The 25,908-nt window shown below is 35.3% G+C and overlaps 1 protein-coding gene and 1 long non-coding RNA gene across 2 annotated transcripts; one reads left to right on the forward strand and one right to left on the reverse strand.

Annotated features, from left to right (window-relative positions):
• Positions 1-551: 551 nt before the first annotated feature.
• On the reverse strand, positions 552-13,708 carry LOC141399880 (uncharacterized). Its single transcript, XR_012412015.1, has 4 exons — positions 13,045-13,708; positions 12,774-12,988; positions 5,503-12,703; positions 552-2,934 (listed from the first exon to the last, which is right to left on the reverse strand). It is a non-coding gene; the product is annotated as an uncharacterized lncRNA (long non-coding RNA).
• A 2,343-nt stretch (positions 13,709-16,051) lies between these two features.
• Positions 16,052-16,708, forward strand: LOC141398208 (uncharacterized). The gene has a single exon (XM_073975441.1). It carries the CDS (start codon positions 16,052-16,054, stop codon positions 16,706-16,708), a length of 657 nt encoding a protein of 218 aa, XP_073831542.1.
• The last annotated feature ends 9,200 nt before the right edge of the window (positions 16,709-25,908 follow it).

The following is a 25,908-nucleotide window of genomic DNA, read 5'->3' on the forward strand; positions in this document are numbered from 1 at the left end:
TCTCGTTCCATAGTGGGCCAACCGTTCTAGACCTAGGGCTGTCACTCCTCTTTATGCGATACACGACGTAATTTTTTTCGTGACTACCTTGTAGGGGCCTTCCCAGTGTGTTTGTAGTTTGGGGCAGTGTCTTTTTTCGTTGTGGATTTATTTTAAATATTTTATTTTATTTACTTAGTCTGTTGAAGATATGTTTCTTATAATACATATTTTCTAACAATTCGAAATTAAATCGCATATTAATTCTGTTAAATTCTCTAAGGACTTTTGATATTGGTCCATTCATAGCTAACATAGTTCTATGAAAAGGTATATAAAAGTACCCAGTATTCTTTAAAGAACGATTAGGCACATTAAAACATATTAGTTCTGAAAGATGTAGACAGTCTATAGATCCGTTAATAAGTTTAAATAGAACCATAATAGTTTGTAAGCATCTACGATTGTATAACAACGGTAAATGAATTAAAGTGCAACGTGATTCATAGGATGGCACAGGTTTTATAAAGTTTAGAGAAAAAAGAGCGAATTTTATAAATTTCTTTTGGAGCTTTTCTATGCGACTAATTTGAGTAATTGATGTATGATTCCAAACAATCAGAGCATACTCTAACTTAGGCCTAACAAGTGTAGTGTATATCAGCTTACGAACATAAGGATCGACAAAATCAATACATTGTCGCTTAATGAAAGCAAGAAGGACATGCGCTTTAGGAATGATGCAATATGACCATTAAAATTTAATTTCGAGTCATAATACACCCCAAGATCTAAAATTTCTGACACTTGACATATATACTTCTATTAATGACGCATTAAAAATAAAGGCCAAGGGGACAGAAATTTATGTAGATAACTGCTTAAAAAGAAAAGCAGATAATCCATCAAGGTCAATTTTATTTGAACTCTTTAGACAATCGATAGATTCTATAATTTCTTTAGGATCTACTTGAAAATAGCCAAAATCAAGGCACGACTCAACAAGATCCAAAAATCTCGTTTGGGAAATTTCGATATTGTTAACGAAATTTGATTTCAAGGAAGTAGCAAAAAATTACGAATAAAATCGGTAAAATTAAAACGCAAAATTATGAATGAAAAGTTCAAATAAAAGTTGACAATACTCTTGCTATCGGTAGAACTTTACGACTGCTTTTCTTTCGTCGCTAACTTACCGAAAAACATCGGTAATTACCGAAATTATAAGCATTCTAATTTTACCGACAATTGTCGGTAACTCAAAGAATGAGTTAGAGAATCGTACTACTGAAGCTTCATGCACAACAATGTCATTGAAGCACATTGCAGATGGATAATCTCTAGTTGTTTTTTTCAGTTGAACATATTGTCAAAAAACATAGGATTGTCTTTAATTTTTTCTTGAACACTGATAATATATTGTTTATATAAGAACTTATTAAGGACAGTGAATTCTCGCGAATATTGTTGTATTGAAACTTTGTTCATCATTATATTTCCTGTATAAACGATGAAATTTATTTCTCAGATTTTTTAGATTGTTGAAGCCAGGAGTGTGCCAGGGATGTTTATATTCATTACCACTGGAGCATAGGGCGCTAACAACAGCCGTTTTCCATCTCACTCGGTTTGGAGCTATATATCTAAGTTGATCCCAGGTCAATCCGATGGATCTCATTTCGGCTTCTGTGAAACGTCTCCAGGTTTTCTTTGGTCTTCCAACCCTTCTTCCTTCTTGGCTGAACGGACCAAGCTTCCCAACTACGATTGTATGCACGCACAAATTAACCAAAGAGCTAATTACACTAACAAATTTCGTGTAACTTTCTGAAACTGATAAGCTAGATAAACAATTGGCCCAATCATATGATTCAACAGAATTATTTATCGAATCAAAATTACGATTTACAAAGTCAAAAACATAGATTTTTTGTTGTTAATCTTTGGAAACAGTAAAAATTTTAATCAAGTTCTTAAGCAAGATGATGCATATTAGCAACACAAAAAGAAAAATTGCAAACACGAAGTTTTAGCTTTAAATTATCACTTAAGAAAATTAAATCCAAAATGCGATTTAATGAATTTAAGATTTTAATCTGTCTTATTTTAGAGCAATGTAGGCTATCAATAACATTGATTTTGATTTCAGAATTAACATTCATGGGTTATAAATATTCTTTATTGGCCAAGTCACTCCAGATTGGGTTACCCAAGTTAAAATCACCCAAAACTGCAAACTCACTTTGGCTGAATTGTTCATGAGTAAGGTTATGTTCTGTACATGTTCATCATATATTATATAAGAACGTCAGGTGGTATATATGAAAACATTACGATTAACGACATTTGACCAACAATATTAACACATAATTGGTCCAGCATAGAATTATTATTCGGTAAATTGACTTTTAGAGCATTTATACCACGACGAATAGCAATTATTTACTCTTACTATATTATTACTCCACCACCTCGTGAACAGCCCATACCAACAAAATCTTTATCTTTCCGGAACACTTGAAATAATCGAGAATCGAAAAATGCACCATCGGAGGAGTCCTTCAACCACATCTCGACTAAAATTATAACATTGTCCTTAGGCCACGAACATTTTGAAAATAGAATCTTAATTTATGTCATGTTGGCTCAAGGGTTACATTTGTTGTGCTGTTATTTGTCTTCGATGGTTGGCCAAATATCCGGATTAAGTTAAACATTATAAAACTGATCTGAGACACCAAGTTTAAAACTTATTTTGGTCAAGGTTTCCATATTAGCTTCCTTCTTCACAAGCTTCCGGCACAATAAATGTTCTTGCCCAATTTTAAGACGGTTTTGGGCGAAAGATAATATCTGCTCTTCTGACACTGTTGGCTTGAATGCAGAAGTATGTACCCATTTTCTGCTGGGTATAACGCCCAGATCATTATTCTTGTTTTGACCAACGACATTTACCTTTTTCGCCTGTTTATTTTCTTTGATACATTTACCCCATTATAAACGTTTGCTGGGTTACTAGATATATCTCTATACTCCGTATTTTCAGATAAAGCATGAGAGAATATTGCACCTGAGAGACTTTCTAAAGTGGATAGACAAGTAATATCATCATCTGCATTGAATATGTTGTTATTGTTAACATCACTAACGGACGAAGAAAGAGCAGTAGGTGCATTTACAACAACACCATTAGATTGACCTGCATTGGATAACACTTCGACATTCGTGACAATTGATTGTTTGTTTTCACTATTATTCTTTTTGCTACGTTCATTGCTCGAAACCATTGTTGCTCCTAGAGAAACACACGGCACATTAATGACAGATATAAAGGTGAGATTATGAGGAAAAGTATTATCTCGGACAAAATGAGTAGAAATTCCAGCTCGCTCGGTGCTCTCGTTTACAAATGATTTAAAAAAATTGAGCTCTTTCACCTCAGCAGAGAGTGAACAGACAGTACCAACTAAATCTTTGGATGTTTTTAGGTAAACACAATGTTTTGATGTTTGTGAATAACGTAATAGAAGTACTTTAGGAAATGTTTGAGAAGAAGGAAAATCTATTGTCATGTTGTTACTGATCTTTCATATGTTGTAGTTGATGTATAAAGATTGGGTTCACACAGGCCTTCGATTTCACAGTTCACTATGTAAGACTTCTCTGAGACTACATTGTCCCCATACCATTGAAGAGTAAGTGTGGATTGGCGACCTTTTAGACCCAGCTGCTTGGCGATTTCTTCATCCAACAAGGATATTAACGACCCTTCGTCAAACAAGGCATAAATCTTCAAAAAACCAGAAGGACCAGATATCTTAATTGGAATAATTTTAAATAGATTACTTGCCTTTGCCTCACTTCTGCAATTGAGAAGAGGCTGTGACGGTTCTATTGACGAAGCTGGAACCATATTGTCCTCGTGAAGTAATTTGTGGTGTGGACGCTTGCATTTACTTATTCCACACGGCTTTTTGGATCGGCACGTTAGTGAACCAAGTCCTTTTTTAAGGCAGCAAAAACAGAGCTTTAACTCCTTTACCTTCTCCCATCGCGCATTGACTGTGAGTTCATCCAGAAATTTTTTGCATTTGTATATAGGATGTTGTTCTTGGCATACATAGCATTTCGGTGTTTCTTTCTTATCTTTGTCCTCAATAAGCATGACAGGACGCCCTTGTGTACTTACGCATGCATTCAGAGACATGATACTAACAACGCTGGCTAGTTCTCCCAGCCATTTTGAGAAATCGGATATTGTGGGATACGGCTTTATTGACATACTCGATCTAGCCCATTCATACTGCTTATCTATTGGAAGCTTAGACACCAATTCCTCAAAAATGCTTCTACATTTCTTACTTTAGTAGAAAAGTTCACTATTTGGTCCATACGCTTCATGGTGATCACCGGAATTTGTCGAATCATGTTTAACTGAGATCGTATTAACAATTCGGGACGGCCAAATCGAAATTCCAATTCTTGCATTATATTTGGCACGTTATTTGGGTGGATGAGCATCGAAGAAACTGTTATAATCGACTAGTTATTTTTGCAGACGCATTAAATTATGACGATTGCTGTAGTTAAATGCTTCCGTAGTTTCCTTAAAATTCGCACTGAACAATGGCCAATCTTCAGGTTTTCCCGAAAAAGTAGGTAAATCGTAAATTTTTTGGACATTGTAGGACGTCATATTTCCTAGAGATGTGGCGCTCGGATGTTCAGAACTTACAGGCATCAATAGTGGACGGTTGACTGTTGTGTTTTACTCCAATGGGACTCGTTCATGGTCATTGCCATTGTTAATACCATTCGATTGGGGTAATGCGTGATTTGCGGATTTCTGCTGGTGCTGGAAATATCGATATCACTGCGACTTTCAGCGATAGCTCTGGTTAGGTAATTAATTCCAGCCAAGATTGCACATAGCTGATCATTTTCCGCAGATGCTGACATGGTTTCTCCTGCATTTAACATCGTGGTACTTAACTCGTCGGCCTATTGAGCATTAGCAATATCATGATTATCACAGGAAGGGGGAATTTGTCCGGCTGGACCACTTCTTAAATTATACGACATATTTCGGCACAAAGAACTTTTCTGTTGAGCCGTGAATTGAATGCTCACGAATCGGCAATATCAAATGTTCAATATTTCTGCCAATAATTTCCAACCCTTATTCGTTTGAAAATGAAAACTGATGTTGTCGCTTTTATTCATAAAAGTAACTGATATTTATTTTACGGAAAAATGTGTTTATATAGGACATATTTTCTGACATAAAAGTTTTAATTTCAAATGTGGCTATTTTTCGTTTTTGTTTAAAGTGTGGAAATGTTCAAAGTACAAATACTCAAACACCATCACTTTCATTTGTTTAGCTGTCCAGACCCACCTCACCTGTCTCATGATTCTTTATGGACGCAACCAGTCCATGTTGCCGAATTTTTGGGTTTAAATACATTTTCTGCTGGGTATAACGCCCAGATCATTATTCTTGTTTTGACCAACGACATTTACCTTTTTCGCCTGTTTATTTTCTTTGATACATTTACCCCATTATAAACGTTTGCTGGGTTACTAGATATATCTCTATACTCCGTATTTTCAGATAAAGCATGAGAGAATATTGCTCCTGAGAGACTTTCTAAAGTGGATAGACAAGTAATATCATCATCTGCATTGAATATGTTGTTATTGTTAACATCACTAACGGACGAAGAAAGAGCAGTAGGTGCATTTACAACAACACCATTAGATTGACCTGCATTGGATAACACTTCGACATTCGTGACAATTGATTGTTTGTTTTCACTATTATTCTTTTTGCTACGTTCATTGCTCGAAACCATTGTTGCTCCTAGAGAAACACACGGCACATTAATGACAGATATAAAGGTGAGATTATGAGGAAAAGTATTATCTCGGACAAAATGAGTAAAAATTCCAGCTCGCTCGGTGCTCTCGTTTACAAATGATTTAAAAAAATTGAGCTCTTTCACCTCAGCAGAGAGTGAACAGACAGTACCAACTAAATCTTTGGATGTTTTTAGGCAAACACAATGTTTTGATGTTTGTGAATAACGTTATAGAAGTACTTTAGGAAATGTTTGAGAAGAAGGAAAATCTATTGTCATGTTGTTACTGATCTTTCATATGTTGTAGTTGATGTATAAAGATTGGGTTCACACAGGCCTTCGATTTCACAGTTCACTATGTAAGACTTCTCTGAGACTACATTGTCCCCATACCATTGAAGAGTAAGTGTGGATTGGCGACCTTTTAGACCCAGCTGCTTGGCGATTTCTTCATCCAACAAGGATATTAACGACCCTTCGTCAAACAAGGCATAAATCTTCAAAAAACCAGAAGGACCAGATATCTTAATTGGAATAATTTTAAATAGATTACTTGCCTTTGCCTCACTTCTGCAATTGAGAAGAGGCTGTGACGGTTCTATTGACGAAGCTGGAACCATATTGTCCTCGTGAAGTAATTTGTGGTGTGGACGCTTGCATTTACTTATTCCACACGGCTTTTTGGATCGGCACGTTAGTGAACCAAGTCCTTTTTTAAGGCAGCAAAAACAGAGCTTTAACTCCTTTACCTTCTCCCATCGCGCATTGACTGTGAGTTCATCCAGAAATTTTTTGCATTTGTATATAGGATGTTGTTCTTGGCATACATAGCATTTCGGTGTTTCTTTCTTATCTTTGTCCTCAATAAGCATGACAGGACGCCCTTGTGTACTTACGCATGCATTCAGAGACATGATACTAACAACGCTGGCTAGTTCTCCCAGCCATTTTGAGAAATCGGATATTGTGGGATACGGCTTTATTGACATACTCGATCTAGCCCATTCATACTGCTTATCTATTGGAAGCTTAGACACCAATTCCTCAAAAATGCTTCTACATTTCTTACTTTAGTAGAAAAGTTCACTATTTGGTCCATACGCTTCATGGTGATCACCGGAATTTGTCGAATCATGTTTAACTGAGATCGTATTAACAATTCGGGACGGCCAAATCGAAATTCCAATTCTTGCATTATATTTGGCACGTTATTTGGGTGGATGAGCATCGAAGAAACTGTTATAATCGACTAGTTATTTTTGCAGACGCATTAAATTATGACGATTGCTGTAGTTAAATGCTTCCGTAGTTTCCTTAAAATTCGCACTGAACAATGGCCAATCTTCAGGTTTTCCCGAAAAAGTAGGTAAATCGTAAATTTTTTGGACATTGTAGGACGTCATATTTCCTAGAGATGTGGCGCTCGGATGTTCAGAACTTACAGGCATCAATAGTGGACGGTTGACTGTTGTGTTTTACTCCAATGGGACTCGTTCATGGTCATTGCCATTGTTAATACCATTCGATTGGGGTAATGCGTGATTTGCGGATTTCTGCTGGTGCTGGAAATATCGATATCACTGCGACTTTCAGCGATAGCTCTGGTTAGGTAATTAATTCCAGCCAAGATTGCACATAGCTGATCATTTTCCGCAGATGCTGACATGGTTTCTCCTGCATTTAACATCGTGGTACTTAACTCGTCGGCCTATTGAGCATTAGCAATATCATGATTATCACAGGAAGGGGGAATTTGTCCGGCTGGACCACTTCTTAAATTATACGACATATTTCGGCACAAAGAACTTTTCTGTTGAGCCGTGAATTGAATGCTCACGAATCGGCAATATCAAATGTTCAATATTTCTGCCAATAATTTCCAACCCTTATTCGTTTGAAAATGAAAACTGATGTTGTCGCTTTTATTCATAAAAGTAACTGATATTTATTTTACGGAAAAATGTGTTTATATAGGACATATTTTCTGACATAAAAGTTTTAATTTCAAATGTGGCTATTTTTCGTTTTTGTTTAAAGTGTGGAAATGTTCAAAGTACAAATACTCAAACACCATCACTTTCATTTGTTTAGCAGTCCAGACCCACCTCACCTGTCTCATGATTCTTTATGGACGCAACCAGTCCATGTTGCCGAATTTTTGGGTTTAAATACAGAAGAAGCGGAACCAGATAACTGAAATAATACCCGAGCGAACATATTTGCATTGCCACTACAGCAACAACTTCTGTAGCAGTAACGTTTTTAGCAGATCCGAATTAAAAATATTTGTTTTTCTGTAACGATCTATTTATTTTTTTAAACATTTTAATAAATTTGAAAATTGAATATTTATGAAACAAACATAAACAAAAATTTAAGTTGGTCACCATTGGCAATTTTGAAAGAAAGCGGGCATTCGTGTAGGGTTGATTTTCTATGGTTTTTTTCTAACCTGTTCTACCTTCTTTATTCTACCATGGTTTAAACTGTAAAATGCATTTTACACATGCATTTAATGCAGGTGTTTTTGAAATTTAAACGCGTTTTACATTTAACATGTTTTATAAAACATGCATCATTTATGTTGTCAATTCCATACAATAACTGTCAAATAAATGACGTAAACTCCCAAAACACCTGTGTTAAGTGCAACTGTAAATCGTTTTGCGTCATTTATATGACAGATATGCTTCTTATACTACGTTTACATTTGCGAAATCTTCTCGATTTCAACAGTCAATTCCATTGCTCAAAAGTCAGATGAGTATCACATACCTGATAGTAGGTCTGTTCGTGTACTCAATAATTTGTACAAATTTGTCCAGTAACTTCTTGTAATCGACTAAGGTAATTTGCACGGTACTGTAGAGTAAATGAACAACATCCAGTAACAATTTGTACATATTGTAAGTAAAGGAACACACATAGTATTAATCTTGGTTTAGACTAAACACTTATACCATGTTTAGTGTATTATCTCGATTTATTTTAAATCCACTTGATTCCTAAATAGAGCAGATTCTTGCAGTGCTGGAACAGACCAAAAATTAATGTTGTATATTGTTCAGATTGCAATATCTCCTGTTCTAGATTAAATACCATACGAATAGCACCGCGATTGAAAGCTTAGTGGCTACTTTTCACGATATGTTTTTTTACATATGTGTTGCCACTTTGGGTATACATAATGTTACGGAATTAGATTTAACTAACTTCCGTGTAGACGATATTTTCTTCTCCGATACGATTTGTAACAAATAAAACAGTGTTCGTTTCAGATTACGTTTCTACAACGTTTTATTTACTTTATTACACTTATGCGGAAACGACTTTATTTACTAAACACAAAGCTTTCCATTATTTCTTCTTTAACCGATCTGTTCAGTTCAACTTTTAAAACACGACTACTCATTGTTTGCCAATCTTCTGGTTTTTATATCCCGGGTTTTTTTTCATTTGGAAGTATCTAGAGCATCTGGCAACCTCGAGAAACCAACTAACAACGAACACACAGACGCACACTCGCACTAGGCGAACAACAACCCACACAGATACGGGATACATACACAGAAGACAGCAGTGACGTAGTGGACTATCATACAAGAGAGTACAACAAAAACAAATACAAGAAATAGCAAACAAGACCATCTGCTTTTTCACATGTGTGTTGTCCCTTTGTGTATACTAATATACAGAACAGCTGATGCCACACATGTGGAAAAGCAGATGGTCTGATGGCGACCTAAACGATAATGGCATGATTATGACAAAACAAATAGAAACAAACACCAATAACATGTAAAGTAATAACTAGAATGATGAAGAGAATTCTACATTACAATTCAAATATTAAAATTTACGGAATTTAAACTAAATTGACGTAAACATAACAGTTAAATTCGTAACACTGCATTCCGCTTAAGCCTGTTTGTCCCGAACACACAGTTCCCTCTCGATGGTATGGGCATTGGTAACACTGTCTGCCGCTTAAGCCTGTTCCTCCTGACTAGACACAGTTCTCGTTCCATAGTGGGCCAACCGTTCTAGACCTAGGGCTGTCGCTCCTCTTTATGCGATACACGACGTAATTTTTTTCGTGACTACCTTGTAGGGGCCTTCCCAGTGTGTTTGTAGTTTGGGGCAGAGTCTTTTTTCGTTGTGGATTTATTTTAAATATTTTATTTTATTTACTTAGTCTGTTGAAGATATGTTTCTTATAATACATATTTTCTAACAATTCGAAATTAAATCGCATATTAATTCTGTTAAATTCTCTAAGGACTTTTGATATTGGTCCATTCATAGCTAACATAGTTCTATGAAAAGGTATATAAAAGTACCCAGTATTCTTTAAAGAACGATTAGGCACATTAAAACATATTAGTTCTGAAAGATGTAGACAGTCTATAGATCCGTTAATAAGTTTAAATAGAACCATAATAGTTTGTAAGCATCTACGATTGTATAACAACGGTAAATGAATTAAAGTGCAACGTGATTCATAGGATGGCACAGGTTTTATAAAGTTTAGAGAAAAAAGAGCGAATTTTATAAATTTCTTTTGGAGCTTTTCTATGCGACTAATTTGAGTAATTGATGTATGATTCCAAACAATCAGAGCATACTCTTACTTAGGCCTAACAAGTGTAGTGTATATCAGCTTACGAACATAAGGATCGACAAAATCAATACATTGTCGCTTAATGAAAGCAAGAAGGACATGCGCTTTAGGAATGATGCAATATGACCATTAAAATTTAATTTCGAGTCATAATACACCCCAAGATCTAAAATTTCTGACACTTGACATATATACTTCTATTAATGACGCATTAAAAATAAAGGCCAAGGGGACAGAAATTTATGTAGATAACTGCTTAAAAAGAAAAGCAGATAATCCATCAAGGTCAATTTTATTTGAACTCTTTAAACAATCGATAGATTCTATAATTTCTTTAGGATCTACTTGAAAATAGCCAAAATCAAGGCACGACTCAACAAGATCCAAAAATCTCGTTTGGGAAATTTCGATATTGTTAACGAAATTTGATTTCAAGGAAGTAGCAAACAAATTACGAATAAAATCGGTAAAATTAAAACGCAAAATTATGAATGAAAAGTTCAAATAAAAGTTGACAATACTCTTGCTATCGGTAGAACTTTACGACTGCTTTTCTTTCGTCGCTAACTTACCGAAAAACATCGGTAATTACCGAAATTATAAGCATTCTAATTTTACCGACAATTGTCGGTAACTCAAAGAATGAGTTAGAGAATCGTACTACTGAAGCTTCATGCACAACAATGTCATTGAAGCACATTGCAGATGGATAATCTCTAGTTGTTTTTTTCAGTTGAACATATTGTCAAAAAACATAGGATTGTCTTTAATTTTTTCTTGAACACTGATAATATATTGTTTATATAAGAACTTATTAAGGACAGTGAATTCTCGCGAATATTGTTGTATTGAAACTTTGTTCATCATTATATTTCCTGTATAAACGATGAAATTTATTTCTCAGATTTTTTAGATTGTTGAAGCCAGGAGTGTGCCAGGGATGTTTATATTCATTACCACTGGAGCATAGGGCGCTAACAACAGCCGTTTTCCATCTCACTCGGTTTGGAGCTATATATCTAAGTTGATCCCAGGTCAATCCGATGGATCTCATTTCGGCTTCTGTGAAACGTCTCCAGGTTTTCTTTGGTCTTCCAACCCTTCTTCCTTCTTGGCTGAACGGACCAAGCTTCCCAACTACGATTGTATGCACGCACAAATTAACCAAAGAGCTAATTACACTAACAAATTTCGTGTAACTTTCTGAAACTGATAAGCTAGATAAACAATTGGCCCAATCATATGATTCAACAGAATTATTTATCGAATCAAAATTACGATTTACAAAGTCAAAAACATAGATTTTTTGTTGTTAATCTTTGGAAACAGTAAAAATTTTAATCAAGTTCTTAAGCAAGATGATGCATATTAGCAACACAAAAAGAAAAATTGCAAACACGAAGTTTTAGCTTTAAATTATCACTTAAGAAAATTAAATCCAAAATGCGATTTAATGAATTTAAGATTTTAATCTGTCTTATTTTAGAGCAATGTAGGCTATCAATAACATTGATTTTGATTTCAGAATTAACATTCATGGGTTATAAATATTCTTTATTGGCCAAGTCACTCCAGATTGGCTTACCCAAGTTAAAATCACCCAAAACTGCAAACTCACTTTGGCTGAATTGTTCATGAGTAAGGTTATGTTCTGTACATGTTCATCATATATTATATAAAAACGTCAGGTGGTATATATGAAACCATTACGATTAACGACATTTGACCAACAATATTAACACATAATTGGTCCAGCATAGAATTATTATTCGGTAAATTGACTTTTAGAGCATTTATACCACGACGAGGTTTCCATATTAGCATCCTTCTTCCCAAGCTTCCGGCACAATAAATGTTCTTGCCCAATTTTAAGACGGTTTTGGGCGAAAGATAATATCTGCTCTTCTGACACTGTTGGCTTGAATGCAGAAATATGTACCCATTTTCTGCTGGGTATAATGCCCCCCAGCAAAAATCCTCATTACAAACCTCCTTTCCCACCCTGTTGGAGCAGTAACGTTTTATTTAATTTTTATTTCAATTAAATTTTGTTTGCCTTTTTTCTTTTCTTTTAATTTTGTTTTCATAATTTTATTATTGTTATTATGCTATTTTAATATTGTTTCTTATTTTTTTTTTCATTTTGCTCAATTTATTTTCATTTATCTAAACTTAACCTAATGAATTTTCCATAGATGTAAATTTTAGTATATGAATAGTATGTAAGTGATAATGAAGTTAGCTGTAAGAAAATATGAAAAGAGAGTTAGAAAATGAATTGAAATAAAAAGTTTAGTTGTGTTGTAACTTACCCGCCAACTACAAGCGTTCTTCTCTTCTCGCCTAAAACCGTCCAGGAAATCCTAAAAGAAATAAATAAAAATATTATTAAAAATTATAAATAAATTGATTTTGTAATTAATTATACTTCCCTTAAATCAAAGTGGAACATTTTGGTGCCGAAACCCGGGATTATTAAGTGTCGGTGGTGTTTGTTAAGATATTACAAACAGAATTTGCTAATTTTCTGCAAAAGAAAGAAGAAGAACAATAAAAACTTTTTTTGTTAAATATTTCCAAAACATTCCTGTGGTCAACTCCTCTATTGTTGCTGTGTTCCAGACATTATCAATGCCCCGGTTCTTGATTGCCGTCTATGCAAGAGCAAACATAATCAGGAGAGTGATTCTGATTCACAGGTAAAAGCGTTGTAATAATTTGTGTGAATCCCAACCTGTAAATTGTTCAGGTTTAGGGAATTGGTAATTTACTCAAAATTTTCTGTAATTTTGTTACACTTCACACAAATTATCACTTTACGCTTATTTATTCGATATATACATTTTGTGAACCACTTTGGTAATATTTATTCGCGTCAAAATAACACAAACTTAATTATCGTTTATATATTAAGTTTGTTTTTCTTTTCTTATTCCGCTTTGCTTGTCAGCCATTCCACCTGTTTTTTGTTGTTGCACCACACTAATCCGCGATAACTATTGATATTAATATTACGCGAGTGAAGTTAATTAATCATAAACATTTTTCATTAATTTTTGGTTTATTTTTGACAAATTATTTAATTTACAATTTAATTTGTTGCATTTCACTAAAATTCCATATTTCTTTGTTTTGATATTGAACTTCATTAGTGCCACATACTTTGTGAGTAATTGAGTACCCATATTCGGTTATTCAATTTGATCAATTGTGTTATCGGTGTTATCGATATACACAAAATACTTAAGGGTGCATTAGACTACAGGATTTGACAAAATTTCTAATTTACTGAAATTTTTGTGTTTTCAATTGTCCAATTAAATTTAATTAATTGAGATAGTATTAGTATACTATTTAGAGCTGACAATTTATATTTTCATCGAAAAAGCGAGAGTTTATTTCTTAATAGACTATAACATATTACCTACCACTAATAAATATAAAAGTGTGTAGAGTTGTCCTGTTGCTTAAGTCTCCTTTAAACTTATTGATATATATCAAAATGGCTGGTGGTAAGAAACACCAAAGTAATCCTGATACGGAAATAGCCAATTTGAAGCAACAACAGGAAAAAATAATAAAAAATATTGAAAGAATTAAGACTTCTTTCCGAGAAAAGAAAATATCCTTCAATTCATTTGAATTAGAATGTCGATTAGACATTTTAAACAAATATATTGATGAGGCAATGCATTTGCAATCCGAACTAGATATTCTAGATCCCGATAATGATGATCGTGGTCAATTGGAAGACTTATGTGTATCGGCAAAGTCCCTATTTTTAGGAGTTTTATCTAAAAATAGGAGGAGTAGTATGCCTGAGACTTCTTTTTGTGCTCAATCGCATCAATCTAGATTGCCAAACATGAAATTGCCAAAATTCAGCGGAAAATATTCCGAATATAAGAATTTCATAAGTCTTTTCGAAAATTTAGTTCACACAGATCCGACATTGACAGACATAGAAAAATTCAACCATTTGATATCATGCTTATCCGACGAAGCTCTTGGTACTGTAAAAGCTTTTCAGATTTCTGAAGAAAATTACCTCAAAGCATTAGCCAGCTTAAAGAAGGTTTATGATAATGATTGCTTGATATTTTTTGATAATATTGCTAAGCTTTTCGATCTTCCTGAGATCACCAAAACTTCGGCTTCTGATTTGCGAAGGATGATCGATACTGTTTCTGCCATATACGATTCATTGTTGTCAATTGGTGATGACAAAAAGATTACGAATGCCATATTGATCCATTTAGTTATGTCAAAGGTTGATCCAATCACTAAATCCAAATGGGAAGAACAGCTTGACTTCGAAAAGCTCCCGTTATGGTCTGATTGCGAGGCTGCTTTAAATAAAAGATATCAGCACATTTCTGCTGAAGAATCTTCTGGTGCAAGACCAAAACTTAACAAACCTAAGTTCGATAATCAGCCTAAAAGGGATTTTAAGACTTCACTTTGGGTTTCTAAACAGAAACAATCTCCCGAAAAGTGTATTTTCTGTAGATCTTTGCAGCATAACGTAACAAATTGTACGTCTTTTACTGCTGTACCAGTTCTCCAACGATTTGAGTCTATTAAAGCCGTTCCTGCTTGCATTAATTGTTTGAAAAAAGGTCATACTGTGGCCAAATGCAATTCAGGAGTGAAGTGTAGAGTATGCAGTGGTGCACACCATTTCTTACTGCATCGATATGCTTCTGATAATCCAAATTCAAATCTGTATCAAGAGCAGCCATCTACTTCCAGTGCTTCGGTCAACCATTCGGCGTCGAGTGAAGGCGTAATTTTGGCCACAGCACTAGTTCAAGTAAGAAGTAGTTCTGGGAAATTTATTATGGCTAGAGCTCTTTTGGATTCCGGTTCTGAACCTAATTTGATTACTGAGGACCTGGTACAGAGGCTTAAAGTAAAACGAGAAGGTGGCAGATTAAATTTAAGTGGCATTGCTGAAACATCTTCATTTTCAAAGAATAGTGTCCAACTGTCTATAATGTCGAGACTCAATCAAACCCAATTTTCTTCTAAGTTCTGGGTGTTGAGTTCCATAACAAATATTCAACCCGATAAAAGAATATCAATTTCTGATTGGAACATTCCTAAAAATATTGAACTGGCTGACCCTAGTTTTAATGAACCTCGGAGAGTTGATTTGTTAATTGGTGCTGAAGTTTTCTTCGAACTTCTTTGTGTAGGCCAAATCAAACCAAATCCGAGTCTTCCAGTTTTACAAAAAACTTTGCTTGGCTGGATCGTAGCTGGAAAATACGATGAGTCAAAGGGGTCCACTTCTACTACATGCCATTTAAATAGTTCAATAGGGAATAGTGAAACGATTGATGCAATTGTTAGAAAATTCTGGGAGTTGGAAGAGATTCCAAATAATTCATTAAAGATTTGGTCTGATGAGCAAAATAAATGTGAGGAACATTTCCAAAAATATGTGCGACGTTTACCGTCAGGACGCTTTCAAGTGGCTTTACCTTTCAAGGAAGACGTGAAACGTTTAGGTTCGTCATTTGAAACTGCAAAAAGGAGGTTTCTCTCTTTGGAAAGGAGACTTTCTCATGACGACACATCTAAAGAAATGTACAATTCCTTTATGAAAGAGTATCTTGACTTAGGTCACATGGAAATGACAAATAATAAAATTCCTAATACGTCACATTATTTCATTCCTCATCAATGTGTTTTTCGACCGCAAAGTACAACTACTAAACTTCGCGTCGTTTTTGATGCTTCGAGCAAGACATCTTCACATGTTTCGCTCAACGATCTCTTGATGGTTGGTCCAAATATTCAAGAAGAGTTGTACTCCACTCTGCTCCGTTTCCGTCTACATAAATATGTAATTGCTGCAGACATTGAGAAAATGTACCGTCAAGTTTTACTTGACGAGAAAGATAGCGATTTTCACTTAATCCTTTGGAGACAAAACGATAGTGATCCGTTACAAATTTTCAAATTGAAGACGGTCACTTATGGCACATCTTCTGCGCCATTTCTGGCAATACGTTGTCTTAGCCATTTAAGCGATTTGTCCAAAGAGACTTTGCCAATTGGGGCTGAAGTTGTTCGCAACGATTTTTATGTTGATGATTTATTGACTGGTGCTGCTGATTTGAGTAGTCTGATCACAATTCGTGACCAAGTGACTACCATTCTAAGTTCTGCAGGATTCAAACTGACCAAATGGTTCTCAAATCATCCTGACTTTAATGAAACAAGTTGCAGTGAAAAATGATTGCACTCAGATTCTGAAACTGCAAGAGCATTAGGAATTCATTGGGCTCCAAGAAATGATGTTTTCAAATTTTATATTGAGGGAGGCTTTCAAGATATGAAGGCTACAATAAGACACATTTTGTCAATTTCGTCAAGGTTATTTGATCCCCTCGGTCTCTTGTGCCCTATAATCACCAAAGCCAAAATGCTCTTGCAAGAACTTTGGATTAATAAATTTGACTGGGATGAATCGATTCCTATGCGTTTGAGTACAGCATGGGAAGATTTCAAATTTAACCTTTCGAAGTTAGATACGATTCAAATCCCAAGGTTCGTAAATACGACCACTTCCTCGAGGATCCAAATTCATGGGTTCTCAGATGCCTCGATGCGAGCCTATGGCTGCTGCTTTTATGTTCGTGCTTTGGACTCCAGTGGAGTTTCTTGTCGGCTTTTAACAGCTAAATCCAAAGTAGCACCGCTGAAAACAATGTCTCTTCCGAGATTGGAGCTATCAGCAGCACATTTGATGGCAAATATGTGGTTACGAATTAAACCAATGATGAACTTTGAAGTTGAAAATGTATACTTCTGGTCCGAATCCGAAATTATACTGTATTGGTTAAAAACCCATCCTTCAACTCTGGCCACGTTCGTCTCGAATAGAGTCGCAGAAATTCAAGAATGGTCAGGAAGCGATATTTGGCGCCATGTGCTCACTAAACAGAACCCAGCCGACATAGTGTCGAGAGGATGCAGTGTTGAAGAACTTAAATCTTCAATATGGTTCGAAGGACCCAAGTTTCTATTAGACGATATGTCTAAATGGCCTGTTAACAAACATTTTGAGTTGACAGAGGAAGAAAAATCATTGGAAGTAAGAAAATCCAAAGTTTTATTGGCGTCAGATAGTAAGCATTCTTCTAAAATTAATAAATGATCACTCATCTTATAAAAAGCTTCTTAGAGTGGTCTCATATATCTTTCGATTCGTTGATAGAGTTAAGAAGCGAAAGATTCCACATTCTATCTGTCTTACAGCTCAAGAGTTGAATTGGTCTTTCCTGAAAATGGTTGAAGTAGTTCAAAAGTCCAGTTTTTCAGAGGATATTTCTAAAATAAAGAAATCAATCTGCCTAAAATCAAATCTTCAAAAATTGACGCCATTTATACACGATTTCTCTGAGTGTAAAAGAACATTTCTCTCCTAAGAGTAGGTGGAAGGTTGCTTAATGCAAAATTACCACACAATACCAAGTTTCCCCTTCTGCTCCCAAAGAAGCATCATTTCGTTTCAATATATTTGAGAGATTTGCATTTCAAAAATTGTCATGCTGGTACAAAAGCCTTAGTAGCCTTGTCCCGTGAACAAATTTGGCTAATAAATGCCCGTGAAGAATGCAACAGAATAGTTCGGAATTGTATTCATTGCTACAGATATAAGCCGAAGCTGATGACCCAAATAATGGGATATCTACCCACTGATAGAGTGAGAGCTTTACGTCCTTTCTTTATAGTAGGCGTAGACTTTTGTGGTCCCGTTGATATCACTTTGAAGATACGCAGATGAAGATACACAATCTGCCTCCTCAGGAGTGGCTCACCGGCAGAGTCGTCAACGTTACCGAAGGCAAAGACGGAAGAGTCAGGGTGGCAGAAATAAAGACTAAGACCGGGATTTATAAAAGGCCGATTGCGAAGATTGCTCCATTACCGATGTTTTGAAAGCCTGCGGTCTTCCAATGGGGGAGAATGTTGGAGCAGTAACGTTTTATTTAATTTTTATTTCAATTAAAATTCGTTTGCCTTTTTTCTTTTCTTTTAATTTTGTTTTCATAATTTTATTATTGTTATTTTGCTATTTTAATATTGTTTCTTATTTTTTTTTTTTCATTTTGCTCAATTTATTTTCATTTATCTAAACTTAACCTAATGAATTTTCCATAGATGTAAATTTTAGTATATGAATAGTATGTAAGTGATAATGAAGTTAGCTGTAAGAAAATACGAAAAGAGAGTTAGAAAATGAATTGAAATAAAAAGTTTAGTTGTGTTGTAACTTACCCGCCAACTACAAGCGTTCTTCTCTTCTCGCCTAAAACGGTCCTGGAAATCCTAAAAGAAATAAATAAAAATATTATTAAAAATTATAAATAAATTGATTTTGTAATTAATTATACTTCCCTTAAATCAAAGTGGAACACACCCCTTATTTTAACAAGGGCATGTCGCGCGAAATATCTGGTTATTTTGTAACCGCTGAAATAGGTATATGGTATCCACTGAAATAAGTAGATACTGAGTAGATTCTGACTACTTATGTCAGCGGTTACAAAATAACCAGATATTTCGCGCGACATGCCCTTGTTAAAATAATGGGTGGGAAAGGAGGTTTGTAATGAGGATTTTTGCTGGGCCAGATCATTATTCTTGTTTTGACCAACGACATTTACCTTTTTCGCCTGTTTATTTTCTTTGATACATTTACCCCATTATAAACGTTTGCTGGGTTACTAGATATATCTCTATACTCTGTATTTTCAGATAAAGCATGAGAGAATATTGCTCCTGAGAGACTTTTTAAAGTGGATAGACAAGTAATATCATCATCTGCATTGAATACGTTGTTATTGTTAACATCACTAACGGACGAAGAAAGAGCAGTAGGTGCATTTACAACAACACCATTACATTGACCTGCATTGGATAACACTTCGACATTCGTGACAATTGATTGTTTGTTTTCACTATTATTCTTTTTGCTACGTTCATTGCTCGAAACCATTGTTGCTCCTAGAGAAACACACGGCACATTAATGGCAGAATAAAGGTGAGATTATGAGGAAAAGTATTATCTCGGACAAAATGAGTAGAAATTCCAGCTCGCTCTGTGCTCTCGTTTACAAATGATTTAAAAAATTGAGCTCTTTCACCTCAGCAGAGAGTGAACAGACAGTACCAACTAAATCTTTGGATGTTTTTAGGCAAACACAATGTTTTGATGTTTGTGAATAACGTTATAGACCGATTGATCGTCAATTTCGGTGCAACATAAATTTAATTTTGAATTACTGATACAACATTTAATGTATTTTCCACCTTGCAAAGGCTTAAAGCACTTCGCGCACAATTTTTTAGGCAAAGAACACATTATCACGTCAGTAGAGAAAGACTATTCAGGATTGAACAATAGTATCAGTAGGGTAGAATAGTCGACTTGAAATCAAGTTGACAGATTTATGGGCCTATTTGATCATTAAGCTTGTAATAAAAGTTTTGGTAATTAAAACTAATTAGGTCACAGCTTAAAACTTTGGGTGGAATGAACATTGGGAGCAATGAATTGAAGGTCATGATGTTTTTTGATTTTTGTTGCATCTTGTTACTAGACAAAAATAAGAGATGGGGTGAAATGTTACTAATCAGTCAAATATTCATGTGAGTGTGTCTAAAATTTTGGTGATGTTTTCATTTTTTTGTTGCATCTCGTTACTAGACAAAATAATAAGATGGTGAAATTTTTAAGATTAAAGTGTGTTTGGTTTAAATCACTTGAGTGCCTGTATTTATTATTTATTTTGTAAAGTGTGGTATGTTTTGATTTTTTTATGCATCTTGTCACTAAGGGTAAATCTGAGGAGAGGAATGACTAAGAATGAATTGTGTGTTTGTATTTGTTGTATGTACAAATCAGCTAAAAAAAAACCATGTAAGATTACATTTCATAAAAAATGTACATATTTGAAATGTCTAAATATTTTTGGGTTGTGATTGTCATTGACTAATTTATGACATGCACTTATTGTTGTTGTCGTTTTCTGTTACATGTTTGTAAGAAACAGTCAAAGAATTCGTCAATTGATTCGTCTTCAATGCATTCGTGGGTATTGTGCACCACCAAATTGATGTTCAAGCTAAACGCAGTATTGTTGTTGTATTATTTTTCTTTTATTTTGAAGCTGAGTTCAGCATTTGGTTCTTGTCTATGAAAAACTTTAGGAAATGTTTGAGAAGAAGAAAAATCTATTGTCATGTTGTTACTGATCTTTCATATGTTGTTGTTGATGTATAAAGATTGGGTTCACACAGGCCATCGATTTCACAGTTCACTATGTAAGACTTCTCTGAGACTACATTGTCCCCATACCATTGAAGAGTAAGTGTGGATTGGCGACCTTTTAGACCCAGCTGCTTGGCGATTTCTTCATCCAACAAGGATATTGACGACCCTTCGTCAAACAAGGCATAAATCTTCAAAAAACCAGAAGGACCAGATATCTTAATTGGAATAATTTTAAATAGATTACTTGCCTTTGCCTCACTTCTGCAGCTGAGAAGAGGCTGTGACGGTTCTATTGACGAAGCTGGAACCAAATTGTCCTCGTGTAGTAATTTGTGGTGGATTTTGGATCGGCACGTTAGTGAACCATGACCTCTTTTAAAGCAGCAAAAACAGAGCTTTAACTCCTTTACCTTCTCCCATCGTGCATTGACTGTGAGTTCATCCAGAAATTTTTTGCATTTCACTATTTGGTCCATACGCTTCATGGTGATCACCGGAATTTGTCGAATCATGTTTAACTGAGATCGTATTAACAATTCGGGACGGCCAAATTGAAGTTTCAATTCTTGCATTATATTTTGCACGTTATTTGGGTGGATGAGCATCGAAGAAACTGTTTCTTTTGCATCATCGACAAGTCATTTTTGCAGACGCGTTAAATTATGACGATTGCTGTAGTTAAATGCTTCCGTAGTTTCCTTAAAATTCGCACTGAACAATGGCCAATCTTCAGGTTTTCCCGAAAAAGTAGGTAAATCGTAAACTTTTTGGACATTGTTGGACGTCATATTTCCTTGATATGTGGCGCTTGGATGTTCAGAACTTACAGGCATCAATAGTGGACGGTTGACTGTTGTGTTTTCCTCCAATGGGACTCGTTCATGGCAATGACCGTTAATACCATTCGATTGGGGTAATGCGTGATTTGCGGATTTCTGCTGGTGCTGGAAATATCGATATCACGGCGACTTTCAGCGATAGCTCTGGTTAGGTAATTAATTCCAGCCAAGATTGCACATAGCTGATCATTTTCCGCAGATGCTGGCATGGTTTCTCCTGCATTTAACATCGTGGTACTTAACTCGTCGGCCTATTGAGCATTAGCAATATCATGATTATCACAGGAAGGGGGAATTTGTCCGGCTGGACCACTTCTTAAATTATACGACATATTTCGGCACAAAGAACTTTTCTGTTGAGCCGTGAATTGAATGCTCACGAATCGGCAATATCAAAAGTTCAATATTTCTGGCAATAATTTCCAACCTTATTCGTTTGAAAATGAAAACTGATGCTTTCGCTTTTATTCATAAAAGTAACTGATATTTATTTTACGGAAAAATGTGTTTATATAGGACATATTTTCTGACATAAAAGTTTTAATTTCAAATGTGGCTATGTTTCATTTTCGTTTTTGTTTAAAGGGTGGAAATGTTCAAAGTACAAATACTCTAACACCATCACTTTCATTTGTATAGCTGTCCAGACCCACCTCACCTGTCTCATGATTCTATATGGACGCAACCAGTCCATGTTTCCGAATTTTTGGTTTTAAATACAGAAGAAGCGGAAACAGATAACTGAAATAATACCCGAGCGAACATATTTGCATTGCCACTACAGCAACAACTTCTGTAGCAGTGACGTTTTTAGCAGATCCGAATTAAAAATATTTGTTTTTCTGTAACGTTCTATTTATTTTTTTAAACATTTTAATAATTTTGAAAATTGAATATTTATGAAACAAACATAAACAAAAATTTAAGTTGGTCACCATTGGCAATTTTGAAAGAAAGCGGACATTCGTGTAGGGTTGATTTTCTATGGTTTTTTCTAACCTGTTCTACCTTCTTTATTCTACCATGGTTTGAACTGTAAAATGCATTTTACAAATGCATTTTTTTACATTTAACATGTTTTATAAAACATGCATCATTTATGTTGTCAATTCCATACAATAACTGTCAAATAAATGACGTAAACTCCCAAAACACCTGTGTTAAGTGCAACTGTAAATCGTTTTGCGTCATTTATTTGACAGATATGCTTCTTATACTACGTTTACATTTGCGAAATCCTCTCGATTTCAACAGTCAATTCCATTGCTCAAACGTCAGATGAGTATCACATACCTGATGTAGGTCTGTTCGTGTACTCAATAATTTGTACAAATTTGTCCAGTAACTTCTTGTAATCGACTAAGGTAATTTGCACGGTACTGTAGAGTAAATGAACAACATCCAGTAACAATTTGTACATATTGTAAGTAAACGAACACACATAGTATTAATCTTGGTTTAGACTAAACATTTATACCATGTTTAGTGTATTATCTCGATTTATTTTAAATCCACTTGATTCCTAAATAGGGCAGATTCTTGCAGTGCTGGAACAGACCAAAAATTAATGTTGTATATTGTTCAGGTTGCAATATCTCCTGTTCTAGATTAAATACCATACGAATAGCACCGCGATTGAAAGCTTAGTGGCTACTTTTCACGATATGTTTTTTTACATATGTGTTGCCACTTTGGGTATACATAATGTTACGGAATTAGATTTAACTAACTTCCGTGTAGACGATATTTTATTCTCCGATACGATTTGTAACAAATAAAACAGTGTTCCTTTCAGATTACGTTTCTACAACGTTTTATTTACTTTATTACACTTATTCGGAACCGACTTTATTTACTAAACACAAAGCTTTCCTTTATTTCTTCTTTAACCGATCTGTTCAGTTCAACTTTTAAAACACGACTACTCATTGTTTGCCAATCTTCTGGTTATCATATTGTACATTTCATCAGGATATTTATGGTCTTTCAAAAGTAAGACTGTAGGGCGTGGTGACGAAAAATGATTTGTTGGGCCATATGCTACCCATCCGAGCTTCGTCTTTACGGCTACTGGCGACAGTTGTCCGGCTTCCTTAATGGCGGTAGGAATGGAGAGGTGAACATTATCCAAAAAAAGTAAGATTTGTGGTGTGACATCTTTGTAACTGTCCATAGGCAATTCATTCAAATACGGAAAGGCTTCCTTCCTAAAGGACTGTGTGGGCAAATTCAAATACTTTACAGTGTAAAGATTCTTCAAGACATGGCGGCTTTTGGGTTCACACAGGCCTTCGATTTCACAGTTCACTATGTAAGACTTCTCTGAGACTACATTGTCCCCATACCATTGAAGAGTAAGTGTGGATTGGCGACCTTTTAGACCCAGCTGCTTGGCGATTTCTTCATCCAACAAGGATATTGACGACTCTTCGTCAAACAAGGCATAAATCTTCAAAAAACCAGAAGGACCAGATATCTTAATTGGAATAATTTTAAATAGATTACTTGCCTTTGCCTCACTTCTGCAATTGAGAAGAGGCTGTGACGGTTCTATTGACGAAGCTGGAACCAAATTGTCCTCGTGTAGTAATTTGTGGTGTGGACGCTTGCATTTATTTATTCAACACGGCTTTTTGGATCGGCACGTTGGTGAACCATGTCCTCTTTTAAGGCAGCAAAAACAGAGCTTTAACTCCTTTACCTTCTCCCATCGCGCATTGACTGTGAGTTCATCCAGAAATTTTTTGCATTTGTATATAGGATGTTGTCCTTGGCATACATAGCATTTCGGTGTTTCTTTCTTATCTTTGTCCTCAATAAGCATGACAGGACGCCCTTGTGTACTTACTGATGCATTCAGAGACATGATACTAACAACGCTGGCTAGTTCTCCCAGCCATTTTGAGAAATCGGATATTGTGGGATACGGCTTTATTGACATACTCGATCTAGCCCATTCATACTGCTTATCTATTGGAAACTTAGACACCAATTCCTCCAAAAGGGTTGCATTTGTAAGATGATGTGAACAATTGGCAGTGCTCAAAAATGCTTCTACATTTCTTACTTTAGTAGAAAAGTTCACTATTTGGTCCATACGCTTCATGGTGATCACCGGAATTTGTCGAATCATGTTTAACTGAGATCGTATTAACAATTCTTGCATTATATTTGGCACGTTATTTGGGTGGATGAGCATAGAAGAAACTGTTTCTTTTGCATCATCGACAAGTCATTTTTGCAGACGCATTAAATTATGACGATTGCTGTAGTTAAATGCTTCCGTAGTTTCCTTAAAATTCGCACTGAACAATGGCCAATCTTCAGGTTTTCCCGAAAAAGTAGGTAAATCGTAATTTTGTTGGACATTGTAGGACGTCATATTTCCTAGAGATGTGGCGCTTGGATGTTCAGAACTTACAGGCATCAATAGTGGACGGTTGACTGTTGTGTTTTCCTCCAATTTGACTCGTTCATGGCAATGACCGTGAATACCATTCGATTGGGGTAATGCGTGATTTGCGGATTTCTGCTGGTGCTGGAAATATCGATATCACGGCGGCTTTCATCGATAGCTCTGGTTAGGTAATTAATTCCAGCCAAGATTGCACATAGCTGATCATTTTCCGCAGATGCTGGCATGGTTTCTCCTGCATTTAACATCGTGGTACTTAACTCGTCGGCCTATTGAGCATTAGCAATATCATGATTATGACAGGAAGGGGGAATTTGTCCGGCTGGACCACTTCTTAAATTATACGACATATTTCGGCACAAAGAACTTTTCTGTTGAGCCGTGAATTGAATGCTCACGAATCGGCAATATCAAAAGTTCAATATTTCTGGCAATAATTTCCAACCCTTATTCGTTTGAAAATGAAAACTGATGTTGTCGCTTTTATTCATAAAAGTAACTGATATTTATTTTACGGAAAAATGTGTTTATATAGGACATATTTTCTGACATAAAAGTTTTAATTTCAAATGTGGCTATGTTTCATTTTCGTTTTTGTTTAAAGTGTGGAAATGTTAAAAGTACAAATACTCAAACACCATCACTTTCATTTGTTTAGCTGTCCAGACCCACCTCACCTGTCTCATGATTCTTTATGGACGCAACCAGTCCAGGTTGCCGAATTTTTGGGTTTAAGTACAGAAGAAGCGGAACCAGATAACTGAAATAATACCCGAGCGAACATATTTGCATCGCCACTACAGCAACAACTTCTGTAGCAGTAACGTTTTTAGCAGATCCGAATTAAAAATATTTGTTTTTCTGTAACGTTCTATTTATTTTTTTAAAATTTTTTATAATTT

This window comes from Musca autumnalis, unplaced genomic scaffold (assembly GCF_047663935.1).
Source record: "Musca autumnalis isolate F117 unplaced genomic scaffold, ASM4766393v1 scaffold_3, whole genome shotgun sequence".
NCBI classification, from domain to species: domain Eukaryota; kingdom Metazoa; phylum Arthropoda; class Insecta; order Diptera; family Muscidae; genus Musca; species Musca autumnalis.